The sequence below is a fragment of the Lissotriton helveticus genome, chromosome 7 (assembly GCF_964261635.1).
Source record: "Lissotriton helveticus chromosome 7, aLisHel1.1, whole genome shotgun sequence".
Lineage (NCBI taxonomy): Eukaryota > Metazoa > Chordata > Amphibia > Caudata > Salamandridae > Lissotriton > Lissotriton helveticus.
Window position 1 is genome coordinate 1,679,190,683 of NC_136068.1, and position 15,177 is coordinate 1,679,205,859.

General features: G+C 38.7%; 1 protein-coding gene across 1 annotated transcript in view; it reads left to right on the top strand.

Annotated features, from left to right (window-relative positions):
- Window positions 1–14,840, top strand: part of LOC144769626 (syncytin-A-like) — a 52,903-nt gene extending 38,063 nt beyond the window's left edge. Inside the window, exon 2 of the mRNA XM_078653794.1 lies at window positions 14,736–14,840. Coding sequence (XP_078509920.1) covers window positions 14,736–14,840 — 105 coding nt within the window. The remainder of the gene's footprint in view (window positions 1–14,735) is intronic.
- The last annotated feature ends 337 nt before the right edge of the window (window positions 14,841–15,177 follow it).

Genomic DNA, 15,177 nt, shown 5'->3' on the forward strand with positions numbered 1-15,177 from the left:
TAGCAGGTGGTCCACTCTTCCTTGGATGTGGTGGAGGTGGTGGGGAAGCACCAGCTGAAGCTAGTAAAGAAGCCATTGCTCACTGGTAACAAAGGGTCTTTCTCTCACAATGATGAAAGTCAGAGTGAGGAAAGAAGGAGGGATTTTCACCATTTGGGAAAAAAAATAGTTCTCAACCAATGAAAAGTGTTCATTTTAGATCATATGACCTAGTCTTACATCATTAGGAAACCGAAAGTGAAATGAACCAATGAAAAGTGTTATTACCAAGTCACATGACCTGCTGTGTTTACGTTACGCGCTTTGCAGGGCCTCCCGGTTTGCTTCCAGAAACCTGTGCTTTGCGACTCGGTAAGCGTACGAGTTCGCTAACGTAGCACGTCATATGACGTATCACGCGACAACGCGAAACGTCATGCGGACGGGAGGCGTCACGATGTTGTTTTCTAACGCGGCAGTTGCGGTAAAGAAACGTTTACCGGCTCGCGGTCTATTTCGCGGCATCAAGGTCAGCTAACGGGAAGCTTCCCGATTCGCGAAGCGGGAACGAAGAAAAAAAAATATTTAAAAAAAAAAATTATTCATAAACATATAAAATATATTTTTGGATTTAAAGAAGAATACATTTTACAGCTACAGATATTAGCTGTTAAAAAACCAATGAAATTCACAGAAAAAACCATAGGTTATAGACCATATATAGTTAGGAATTAGCATTTACAAAACCTTGAAAATTCACTGAAAAAACCATAGGTTATAGAACATATATAGTTAGGAATTAGCATTTAAAAAACCTTATTTTACTCACACAAAACCATTGAAATTCCATATATAGTTAGTTGCACTAACTATATATCGCGCACCCGTAATCCACTGCTGATGATGTCACATATTACATCATTCATGACATGGTCAGTGACATCACTGATGACATCACTGATGACATCTCAAATGACATCACTGATGATATCTCATTTGACATCAATGGTCACATCAATGATGATATCATTAATGTGACAATACAATGCATCTCCTCACACTTTAATATAACCTCTGTTACACCCAGTGTTAAATACAGAGTATAATTTTTGAAACCATTGACACACCAATACTAGTTACTACATACCCACTCACTGATTCCTACGTCTACACACACATTCACTCATTCACCCATACAATCATTCATACATACAATCACTCATCTTTACAACACTATCATATGCACTCATACACCTATACAGACACTCACACTCTGCCACTCATCCATGGAGTTACTCATACACCTAGTCAGTCCTGTAAAGAATCAATCACAGTTCCATTTTCTAATCTACACAGTTAAACATAGAGTACCTTACATTTTAAAACATATACTAACACATACTTACTCTCTTATAGAATCACTGATACAAGTACACATTGATCTGCACAGAGTCACACACCTCCCAGCCAGTCATACACACACTCAGTCTCCCATACAAATACTTGTGCAACCAATCAATAACCCATATAGCTACTTATATAGCTACTGATCAACACATGCAGCAGCTTGCACAACAACAGACATGCTGATGCACACTTTCAGACAGTTTAGTCACTAACCCGTGCATTTAGTAAGACGCATTTAATCACTCACTCATACAGTCAATCACGCACCTACTAAAACCTTCATTCAGACACTTATACATCCACTCATTCTTCAATATGTAAAACATATTTAAACTTTACAGAAACACATAATCACTGGATGTTGTCATCAGTGATGTCATTTGAGATGTCATCAGTGATGTCATCAGTGATGTCACTGACCATGTCATGAATGATGTAATATGTGACATCATCAGCAGTGGATTACGGGTGCGCGATATATAGTTAGTGCAACTAACTATATATGGAATTTCAATGGTTTTGTGTGAGTAAAATAAGGTTTTTTAAATGCTAATTCCTAACTATATATGGTCTATAACCTATGGTTTTTTCAGTGAATTTTCAAGGTTTTGTAAATGCTAATTCCTAACTATATATGGTCTATAACCTATGGTTTTTTCTGTGAATATATATATATATATATATATATATATATATATATATATATATATATATATATATATATATCCAAAGACAGGAAAGCACAAAGAGGGAGGCCTCCAGCAGCTTAATAAAGTTCTTTAATAAATCACGAACACTTGCCAGTAGTCACGAACAAAGTCTTAGGCTTCCAATTTCAGAGACACTGCCAGACGCGTTTCAGGATAAACAATCCTTTCCTCAGTGGCTGCTCTTGGAAATGAACCATCGCGCTTCACAATTCTAATTATAAACACCTGCCCTGTTGGGCGTGGCACTCACACTGCCTCTTGGTGTTTGTAGTTCAAAACCCATGTGGGTGCGCAGTTCCATCCTTTGTAGTTCAAAATAAATCTCAAGTGAGTTGAAGCGCTATACTCTGCGCTGTGGCTGCCCTGCTTTACAGTGGTCGTGAATGAACTCTGTGCAGGCTGCAGCTCCTGAATGCAGCCTGCTCTGCTTCTCTCTGATGGTTTCAGGCTCGAGGTCAGAGCCTGAACAGACCTGTAGACACACAGTGAGCCTCCCTCGTCAGGCGTGCAAAGCCCAATACATCCAACGACAGGAAATCACAAAGAGGGAGGCCTCCAGCAGCTTAATAAAGTTCTTTAATAAATCACGAACACTTGCCAGTAGTCACGAACAAAGTCTTAGGCTTCCAATTTCAGAGACACTGCCAGACGCGTTTCAGGATAAACAATCCTTTCCTCAGTGGCAGCTCTTGGAAATGAACCATCGCGCTTCACAATTCTAATTATAAACACCTGCCCTGTTGGGCGTGGCACTCACACTGCCTTTTGGTGTTTGTAGTTCAAAACCCATGTGGGTGCGCAGTTCCATCCTTTGTAGTTCAAAATAAATCTCAAGTGAGTTGAAGCGCTATACTCTGCGCTGTGGCTGCCCTGCTTTACAGTGGTCGTGAATGAACTCTGTGCAGGCTGCAGCTCCTGAATGCAGCCTGCTCTGCTTCTCTCTGATGGTTTCAGGCTCGAGGTCAGAGCCTGAACAGACCTGTAGACACACAGTGAGCCTCCCTCGTCAGGCGTGCAAAGCCCCATACATCCAACGACTCCAAAATATCGACTTACAAAAATATAGACTGTCAAAATATCGATTTTTTTTAAATGTCTTAAAATTAAGTTAAAACTAATATAGTAATAAATATATTTAATATAAACTTAGAAATAATTATTTTAAAAATTTAATTTTAATAAATAATTTCTATATTTAAAAAAATTATATCACCAAAAATAATACATATATATATATATATATATATATATATATATATATATATATATATATATATATATATATATATATATATATATATATATATATATATATATATATATATATATATATTACCTACTGGCGGTCGCCAGTAGGTATATATAGTTAGGATTTTTTCTCTATGGGATTTCTGAAAATTCTATGTCTAATAACTTTGGCGTTTGTGGACGGAATTGGCTGAAATTTTCAGGAAAATGGCACATTTTGTTTCTGAGCAGCCCTTGAAAATTTGGGGGGGGTTCGTCAAGGGGGGCCGAGAAAAAAGGGGGGTCCCAAAACGTGTTTTTAACATTGAGTTTTCCATAGGTCGGTTGGCCTCACTTTTAGCCCGAACGGCTGAATGGATTTGCACGAAACTTGGCAAAATTGTAGGGACTGGTAGCCCGATGTGCCTTTTGTAGGTCTCAATATATGTGCTTCAGTGGATTTTGAGAAATTAACGTTCAAAAAAAGATATATATCTGTAACAGCGGACCGGTGAGCGCTCCGGTTCGCGGACTTTTCGCGCAACGGAGCTTTGTGAAGCGAAGCTGATTGGTTCTCCGGCGTCTGTAAACATTCCAAACAGTCCGTAGCGGCCGCCATCTTGTCTCTCGGTAGGATCGAGAGACAAGAGGAGGCCAAAGCGAAGGGGCAAATGACCATAAGGGGGCATAGTAGATCCTCGCTGACCCCCTAGGTTTGATGTGGAGGTTTTAAAAGGGCCCCGCGGGGCAAAAAAAAAAAATAATAATAATAATCGAACGGCTGAATGGATTTGCACGAAACTTGGCAAAATATTAGGGACTGGTAGCCCGATGTGCCTTTGCTAGGTCTCAATATATGTGCTCCAGTGGATTTTGAGAAATTAACGTTCAAAAAAAGATATATATCTGTAACAGCGCTCCGCTTCGAGTACTTTTCGTGTTACGGAGCTTTGCGAAGCTGATTGGTTCTCCGGCGTCTGTCAACATTCCAAACAGTCCGTAGCGGCCGCCATCTTGTCTCTCTGTAGGATTGAGAGACAAGAGGAGGCCAAAGCGAAGGGGGAAATGACCATAAGGGGGTATAGTAGATTCTTCTTGACCTCTTAGGTTTGATGTACCATTTTGCCAAGTTTGGTGTAATTCCGTTCAGCCATTCAGGCTGTAGACGTATGTAAATGTCCTATGGAAAATTGCATGGGGAAAACACATTTGAAAGTGTTGAAATTTAGAACCAATTAAAATGTTACTTTGGTTTTGTATTTGTGTGTGATGAAAGTTAATTGGTTATGTATATATGTCAAATGAGAGGAAACCACAGCCATTTTGTGATACTACTGTCTGAGGTACATTTGTGAGGAATTGTTGGTGGTGAATTTCTGGTGTTTGATTTACACAGTACTAACACTTCTCCTACTTTTAAAAAGGTGAGTTGTTAATTTGTAAGGGGAACTATGTTGTACACTTGAAGATAATTTGAAAAATGTTTTCTGTTATTTATTTGCAGTCCTTCTGTTATACTAAATACTTGATAAAGTTAGTTTTATATTATGTATTACTAAAAACGATAAATGAAAGTGATTATTTTTTTCTGCAATTTACAGCAAGCAATTTCAAAATAAATGGCTCACAATGAAGAGACCGTGGCAATTTCTTTGTAAGGGGAACTATGTTGTACACTTGAAGATAATTTGAAAAATGTTTTCTGTTATTTATTTGCAGTCCTTCTGTTATACTAAATACTTGATAAAGTTAGTTTTATATTATGTATTACTAAAAACGATAAATGAAAGTGATTATTTTTTTCTGCAATTTACAGCAAGCAATTTCAAAATAAAATGGCTCACAATGAAGAGACCGTGGCAATTTCTTTTGAATTGTCGACTACATTGATTGAAATTGAGAGCACCAATAATGAAATATTGTCACAAGGAGGAGATGACTTGTATGATTCCATTAGATTGATTGAAATGGACAGCACCAATAATGAAATATTGTCACAAGGAGATGACTTGAATGATTCCACTACATTGATTGAAATGGAGAGCACCAATAATGAAATATTGTCACAAGGAGGAGATGACTTGAATGATTCCACTACATTGATTCAAATTGACAGCACCAATAATGAAATATTGTCACAAGGAGGAGATGACTTGAATGATTTTTTTGATCAATCTGTTGATGGCGAATTTATCGAATGTTTGGAGGCCATAGAGTTAGAAGAATTATCATTGCAGACTTTTCATGAGGAAATTGCTGATGAGGACATGGTACTAGTTCTTTCAAATTTAGAAAATTCTGAAGAATAAATTTATATTTAGAAATCAAAAATTGTTTGAGACATTATTCATTTTTATTTTTAATTTATGAGGTTGTAGCGAAGTGATTGTAGTATAAAATGAGACTTATAGTATAGAGTGCAACATTTTTATGTTACATGGTAAGTTTACTCATATTTACTTCCCTTCTGCCACTGTATTATCTCCAATGTGTATTTGACATCTCTTCTTCATCTCCGGCCTCCTTTCTCTCACTGTGTGTCTCCGATGCATCTTATTGCTGCGATTTTGTGTAATTACAGAAGAGAGTAAAATAAAATAGTTCGGAACGTGAAAAGGGAGCAAAGTAGAGTACCCCTCACCCCCTAGGTCTTTTTAGGCGGTCCCAAAAGGATCAGTTTCTGCTTTCCTGAGAGATTATAGTATGAGTTCCATATACCACAATAATTTGCATTACAACATGCAAGATATCTATCTCCTATTACCAACTTTTGGAGATATTCGCGCTAAGCGCGAATATCTCCAAAAAGTAACACCTGCCCTGAGCAGTTCTTAGCCATGTTATCCAATGGGAGGTGGATAACATGGCTAAGAGCATTAGCTCGGTAATGCATGAATATCGCTGACTTTTTAGCGATATTCATGCATTGCGGCCGTTTATTATCGCATTTGCGATAAACCTTGGTAATAGCAAGGTTTATCTTCGATAATTTCAGACGATGCTGAGCGGTAAAAAAATTCGTTGGTAAGCATCGTTAGCGATAAATATCGCTTAACTTTGGTAATATGCACCAACGTCTGTTAACGTTCGATTGGAAGGAAATGAGGAAGTGTTGAAAAACATTGTCTGCGCCATCTTGCCTTTTTTGAAATGCCACACTTTTGTCGTGCACGGCAGCCATTTTAGATGCCTTGAGCAGACCCACTCTCTGCACGCTGTCGATTCGGAGCATGGCTCCCCACCCTCGCAAGCATCTTCCCCAGGCACTGGTCACCCCCGCTCTCTGTCTTATGCATCGGCAATAAACCTCCCCCCATCTGCGCTGCTCTTCCCTGAAAATCACACTCTGTGCCCGCCCGACACCTCCCTTTCGCCCTATTCACTACCGCACCCTCTGACACTCCTCTTCCTCTGTGTCCGATTGTCCAGACTATCAGCTAGCCCTGCAGATGTAGTTTATGGCTCCAGCTGTAAAGAATCACCCCTCTTCAAAGGAGTTATAGTAGATCAAGGCCCACACCCGATGAGATCCGTCACACCACACGTGTTCCTACTATCTGAAAACCATCCTGTATTGTGATTGGGGAGGGGACCGAGCCTGAAGCGGAAGATTCTAGGAATGACTCTTTGTACATCAAAGTTTTTACAATTATGTGTCACATTAAAAATATATAGCACTCCAACAAAGTAGTAGGAATATAAAACTTTAATAACATATAAATATATACAACAAAACAAAAACAGTAAAAACATTTAAACAACGAAGAGACCGTGGCAATTTCTTTTGAATTATCCACTACATTTATTGAAATTGACAGCACCAACAATGAAATATTCTCACAAGGAGGAGATGACTTGAATGATTTTTTTGATCAATCTCTTGATGGCGAATTTATCGAATGTTTGGAGACCATAGAGTTACAAGAATCATCATTGCAGACCTTTCATGAGGAAATTCCTGATGAGATGATTGAAGAGGAAATTCCTGATGAGGACCTGTTATTAGTTCTTTCAAATTATGAAAATTCAGAAGATGTTGCCTGGGGGTGGGTCGTCAGTAGCAGTCTGTTGTGCGAATAGTTCCAAGGCAGCAGAACGCGCTGAAATCTAGATGGCACGAAAGTGATGTCTAGTAAGTTGCCGCCCAGCAAATAACGGCGTGGGGCGCCGCGGGGGTGAGTGAGTCCAGTAGGCACCACAGCTATTCTTACCGGCATTGCAGAATTACTGCTGGGGACAATGCATGTGCTGTAGCAGGGTCACAGCAGAAACAAAAAGGATTCTGTTAAAGATGTTGTTGGTTTTCAATTTGAAAACAGTTCTGGTGTCAACTGCTATGCTAATGTAGTGGTTAATGTTTTGTTTTCTCTAGAAAATGTAAAAGAGGGGGAGGCAGTCCAAAGTTCCGTTAAAAGGGCAAAGGAAAGGATCGGTGGTTTGAACTATCAGTCAAAAAGGGGAGGGGGTGCAACAATTTTTCCTACCGGGTCACACTGTGCTTTTACCGGAACTGAGGTCTGCAGGATTCTAGTAATTCAAAGTGAGGCTGGCGCCAGCATGGGAGCGCCGACGTCCCGCGGATACAGTTTCGTCACTCCACGGGCGATCATGGCAGTCATTCCCCATCGGGGGTCGGAGACTCCCGCGGCTCCTCTAGAATCTTCAAGGTCGTGGAGGACTACGGTGGTGGAGTCAACCAGTGACCGGGCCATTTCTTTATGCTGGGCCCGCTCTTGCCAGGTCGACCGCCATTTTGAGAGTTCGGTAGCTACTGGCGATCGCGGGGTCAAATGAGCGGACGGGCTCCACCCTGCCGGGCGAGACGTTGCAGCATGGCTACAGTGGAAGAACCCTTTTCCGGGCGCCTGGAGCGCTGAGGGTGCAGGTGGGAAGCCTCCACCTGGGGAGGCGGGAGAGGCCTGTTCGCACCGTCTCTCCCTCCCAGTGCACCCCACGGCGTCTCGCTTGACATTTGTTATGGCCGGACCAGGCGATGAGGACGAGGGGGGGGGGTCGGAGGCATGTGCAAGACATCCCCCCCCCAGCGTTGTCGCAGCCATTATTCAAGAAAGAAGAAGTGTCCCGTCCGTCTTCGGGCCGGGCTTCCGGTAGATGTCGGCCGGACGCCCCTGGCTCTGGCCCCATGAACGGGTTTCTTGGTTTATCGGCTGCAGCCGGATCCCGTCGGCCTCGGCCCCCCGACCGTTGGTGGCCGGACCGGAAGAGCATGTGGCGGGACTACCTGAAACTGTCAAGGGCCACCGCGGCCGGACTGGGAGAGAGAGGGGAGGGTCGAGGAGACATTCCCCCCCCTGCAACTGTTCAGCGTTGTAAAGGCAATCCCCTGGCCGGGTCCCGCTGGCCTCGACCTCTCCTCCGGCTACACCCTACGTTAGGATCTCCTGGCCGAGGCGTGGCAACAGGATCCTCCTTATAAGGGCTGCTCCCGGCTGGGCGTAGCCGCAACCCTGCCCCACCTTGGTAGTTTCCAGAGTGGGGGCGGATGTTCTACTGACTTGCATTTTCCCTAGTCTATCGATTTTTTTGGCGTGGCAGGCGGTGGGACAGCGAGGGGTGATTTGGTTTCTCTTACTGTTTTTCTGGTCTCTCACCACTGGCATATTTTAACGTTTTCTTGTTTCTAGGACATTAATAGGTTTTATCATTACGTTATGTTATCGTTTCTTTGTTCGTTGTTTAATAAAAGTTCATGTTCATCAGTGGCCTACTGATTTTCGTTTTCCTATTCTTTTCTTTCCAGGTTGTTTCATGCTAAAGTTTCTGTTAACAGGATACAGTGATCACTTCGTTATTATTGTATATGTCCTTTTCACTAGGGGTGTTCTCTGGTCGGGCCAGATGACCTATCTCTAGTAAATGGTCCGGGTGAAACAGGTGCATCAATCAGTGGGGAGTAGATAGGCATGACAGATTACAACGGGGGAGAAAGGTCCGCATTACGTACCCTTTCACTACTTGCAAAGATTTTCCTACGTTTATTTGCAAACCGGGAATACTTCCAAAAAGAACTAATTCCCAAACAGTCAATGTTCGGACAATCAATCAATCAATGAGGAATGAAATAGGTACGACGTGTTAAAGGCTTGCGTTACCTACCCTTCACTATCTGCAAAGGGAGAGAGAATATTCCTATTCTTCCTCGTTTGCAGGCAGAGAAGATCCTTAAGAGAACCAACTTCGAACAATTCAATGCTCGATTCAAACAATCAACAAGGGGTACTGTGAACACAAATGAACGCCGCTTATGTACATACACATTGCTATTTTCAACAGGTTGTTCCTAATGTTTCTATTTTAGCGAGGTCAAAAAGAGATCCCATTAGTGGCCTACTGATTTTGCTCGATTCCTTTTGTTTTTTTACACAATTTTTTGCTATCTGCAAAGACTAAACAGAGTATTGCGACTCTGTGCTTGTTTGTAAATAGAGAATGAACCAAAGAGAACAATCAATCAAATGGAGAGAGAAGCAGGCACGACGGATTACAACGGGGGCAAAGGCCTGCGTTAACTACCCTTCACTATCTGCAAAGAGAGAGTACTCCTAATAGAAATGAGGGGGGGGGGGCAGCATTGAAAGCAGATCAGTGTGCATAAACACGAAAATGTTTTTTCTTACCACGTACTTGACAATCGACAGCTTATGATATTTGCTATTAAAAAACCATTGAAATTCACTGAAAAAACCATAGGTTATAGACCATATATAGTTAGGAATTAGCATTTACAAAACCTTGAAAATTCACTGAAAAAACCATAGGTTATAGACCATATATAGTTAGGAATCAGCATTTAAAAAACCTTATTTTACTCACACAAAACCATTGAAATTCCATATATAGTTAGTTGCACTAACTATATATCGCGCACCCGCAATCCACTGCTGATCATGTCACATATTACATCATTCATGACATGGTCAGTGACATCACTGATGACATCACTGATGACATCTCAAATGACATCACTGATGACATCACTGATGACAACATCCAGTGACTGTATGTTTCTGTAAAGTTAAAATATGTCTTACATATTGAAGAATGAGTGGATGTATAAGTGTCTGGATGAAGGATTTAGTAGGTGCGTGACTGACTGTATGAGTGAGTGATTAAATGTGTCTCACTGAATGCATGGGTTAGTGACTAAACTGTCTTAATTTGTGCATTATTATGTCTGTTGTGATATAAACTGCTGCATGTGTTGATCATTAGCTATACGAGAGGCTATATGTGTTATTGATTGGTTGCCCAAGTATTTGTATGGGAGATTGAGTTTGTGTAGGGGTGGCTGGGAGGTGTGCGACTCTGTGCATAGATGTGTGAGCAGTTGATTCACTAGGTGTATGAGTTCAAGAGTGCATGTGGAAACAGCTACATGGGCAGTTGACTGTGTGCATGAGTGTATTGGTGAGTGAATGGATATCTCAGTGCTACATGTCAAAGTAAGTACATATGTAAAACACAGTACATGTGAGAGTTGACATATATAAATAACTGTGCATAAGAGCCAGTGAATGTGTGAGTGGCTGTATGGATCATTGTGAACTTGTATCCGGGATTGTATAAGAGAGTAAATATGTGTTAGTATGTGTTTGAATAAGTAAGGTGTGTATAACTGTATAGTTGAGAAAATGGAGGTGTGATTGATTCTTAGCATGACTGACTAGGTGTGTGTGTAACTTCATGGATGAGTGACAGTCTGTGAGTGTCTGTTTACACTGAGTGTATCTAAGGTTATATTAGAGTCTGAAGAGGTTCATCGTATTATCACATGAATGATGTCATCAGTGATGTGATCAGTAACGTCAAATGAGATGTCATCAGTGATGTCATCAGTGATGTCATTTGAGATGTCATCAGTGATGTCATCAGTGATGTCATTTGAGATGTCATCAGTGATGTCATCAGTGATGTCACTGACCATGTCATGAATGATGTAATATGTGACATGATCAGCAGTGGATTGCGGGTGCGCGATATATAGTTAGTGCAACTAACTATATATGGAATTTCAATGGTTTTGTGTGAGTAAAATAAGGTTTTTTAAATGCTAATTCCTAACTATATATGGTCTATAACCTATGGTTTTTTCAGTGAATTTTCAAGGTTTTGTAAATGCTAATTCCTAACTATATATGGTCTATAACCTATGTTTTTTTCAGTGAATATATATATATATATATATAAACATATTATTAAATAAACATATATAACATTTTTAGCGTAGCATAGAAAATGGTTAAAATTTATTGTAACAACTATAGTGAGTTCAACATTAGCAAAAGTGTTGAATAGCGTAGAGGTAAAATTTACTATTCCCACTCCAGTGGGTGCAACAGTAGGGAAAGCGCTGGATAGCGTAGGGGTTAAAATTACTATTCCCACTCCAGGGATGTATGACGTTACAACGCATACTTTTACAACACCTACCATTACATCAAAACTTTTACAACACAAAAACTTTTACAACTCATACATTTACAACGCAAGATTTTACAACGCATATACCTTTACAACGCATACCATTACAACGTAAGTATTGGTAAGTATATAATTTTTTTTAATATAAATTAATTTAAAATATTATAATATAATTTTATTTTATTTAATTTTATTTAATTAATGTAATTTAAATGTAATTTTACTTTATTTTTACAAAGTACCCCTGTACCCCAAAAACCCTAAACTGACCCTGAACCCTAAAAATACCCCTTTACCCAAAAACTGAAAACTGACCCTGAACCCTAAAAATACCCCTTTACCCCAAAAACTGAAAACTAACCCTGAACCCTAAAAATACCCCTTTACCCAAAAACTGAAAACGGACCCTGAACCCTAAAGATACCCCTTTACCCAAAAACTGAAAACTGACCCTGAACCCTAAAAATACCCCTTTACCCCAGAAACTGAAAACTGACCCTGAACCCTAAAAATACCCCTTAACCCAAAAACTGAAAACTGACCCTGAACCCTACAAATACCCCTGTACCCAAAAACTGAAAACTGACCCTGAACCCTAAAAATACCCCTTTAACCAAAAACTGAAAACTGACCCTGAACCCTAAAAATACCCCTTTACCCAAAAAGTGAAAACTGACCCTGAACCCTAAAAATACCCCTTTACCCAAAAACTGAAAACTGACCCTGAACCCTAAAAATACCCCTTTACCCAAAAACCCAAACATATAACATTTTAAAAATAATTATATACTTAGCAATACTTACGTTGTAATGGTATGCGTTGTAAAGGTATCTGCGTTGTAAAAACATGCTTTGTAAATGTATGCGTTGTAAAAGTTTTTGCGTTGTAAAAGTTTAATTGTAATGGTAGTGCATAGTAAAAGTTGCGTTGTAAACGTTGCATACCCACTCCAGTGGGTGCAACAGTAGGGAAAGTGTTGTATAGCGTAGGGGTTAAAATTACTATTCCAACTTCTGAGAGTGCAATAATAGGGAAAGTAAATACTTCACAAATAGATATAAATAACATAAATAGTAATACCAATTACAAATAAATAAAATATTTTACTTGTGTATAAAAATATTAAATATTTATTTATAAATACAAAATAAAATTATTTATTTTAAAAATTGCCTACTCATACTAATTAATTACCTATTAACAATAAATTAATTTACAATTTAAAAATTTATAAATTATTTTTAATTACCAATTATATTTTAATTAATTACCTATTAAAAATTAATTAACAATGAATTCAAAATAAATACCAATAATTTAAATGACATATTTAATTAATGAGAATTAAATTATTTCCCACCCTATTCCCCTATAAACCCACAACCCGCTACAGAAAATAAATGAATGAAATTAACATATTTATCAATTAATCAATTAAAATTATTTACCAATCATATTTTTATTAATTACCAATTATTATTCAATTAACAATGTATTCCAAATAATTAAGAATACATAAATTAACATATTTAATTAATTATAATTAAATTACTTCCCACCCTATTCCCCTATAAACCCACAACCCGCTACAGAAAATAATTTAATAAAATTAACATATTTATCAATTAATCAATTATAATTAATTACCAATTATATTTTAATTAATTACCAATTAATACATAATTAACAATTAATTATAAATAAATATCAATAAATAATAAATAAAAAAAATTAATTATAATTAAATTACTTCCCACCCTATTCCCCTATAAACCCACAACCCGCTACAGAAAATAAATTACTAAAATTAAAATATTTATCAATTAATCAATTATAATTAATTACCAATTATATTTTAATTAATTACCAATTAATAATTAATTAACAATTAATTCTAAATAAATATCAATAAATAAATTAACATATTTAATTAATTATAATTAAATTACTTCCCACCCTATTCCCCTATAAACCCACAACCCGCTACAGAAAATAAATTACTAAAATTAAAATATTTATCAATTAATCAATTATAATTAATTACCAATTATATTTTAATTAATTACCAATTAATTAATAATTAACAATTAATTCTAAATAAATATCAATAAATAAATTAACATATTTAATTAATTATAATTAAATTAGTTCCCACCCTATTCCCCTATAAACCCACAACCCGCTACAGACTTATATTACACAAAAAATAAAAATTATTATTAACTTACCTTAAATTCGATATTTTTGTTGGCTATATTATGTCTAGTCGATATTATGTCCATTCTATATTTTTGATTCGATATTATGTCCATTCTATTCGATATTAATTTTCTCTAGTCGATATTTTTGTTGTCTATATTATGTCTAGTCGATATTATGTCCATTCTATATTTTTTACTCGATATTCTGTCCAGTCGAAATAAAAGACTCGATATTATGACTGCACACCATCTGATGGAGAGGGCTATGCTATACTGGAATGCCAGAGCAGGAGGAAGGGGTTATAAAGCATGATGCTTCAAAAGAGGAGTAGTACTAGCAGGGAACGCCAGGCCTGCCTACTCCCAGCCCTTCTGACCTTTCCAGATAGGCGGCTTAAGGAAGGGATCTGCAGTGTGAGGGGGTGGGGAGCTATGGAAATGATCCACACAGAGAGTTGGTTTAGTTAGCTCTTCATGCTCTGCTGGGATTTCAGCCGTCATGAATTCTAGAGGAATAGTGCTTTCTGGGACAATATTATGCTACACTTTGGAGGATGTGGTCATGCTTTGGGGTGTTGCCTTGCATCTCATTTGACAGGGTTGCTTTTTTGCCTGACCCCAGAGAATGTTGAATACATAAGTGAGAGGTGCAGAGGGTCTCATATCTGCTGCTTTAAACTAATAAAAGAAGAACGACTGCCATGCTGGAAAATTGATTTGACCACAGGACCCTGCATTATGACTTACTTGCTCTGTGGCACAATCTAGAACTACAGCCCTGAGGAAGTGCCTGAAATCTTCAGCTTAACAGGGCTTACCTACATCAACTCCACCAAGAGTTCCCTGCCTGGAAGGCAGCCAGTGAACTTGTAATGGTTTTGGCCAGGTGCACTGTAGGCGTTGTGGTCCCAAATGTTCACGGCCCATCTTGGAGCTTCAGGCCCTTGAATTGTATTGTGGACCCTCAAAACATACTTAGCAACTTTGGAAAAAAGCTCCAAAATCTGACTGACTTGACCACGAGAGCCAAGCCGGCCATCTTCAACCGCGACCCGGTCCAAATTCCAGGTTCATCCCACTGAACAGCTCCAAACGTCCGACTTCCAAAGTCAAGCCAGTGTACCCTTGCAGAATCCAGACTGGTTAAGAGCAGTGAGGGACCTCGGAAGAAATATCTCCTGAAAAGTTTCTAACTCAGAAGGTAAAAATT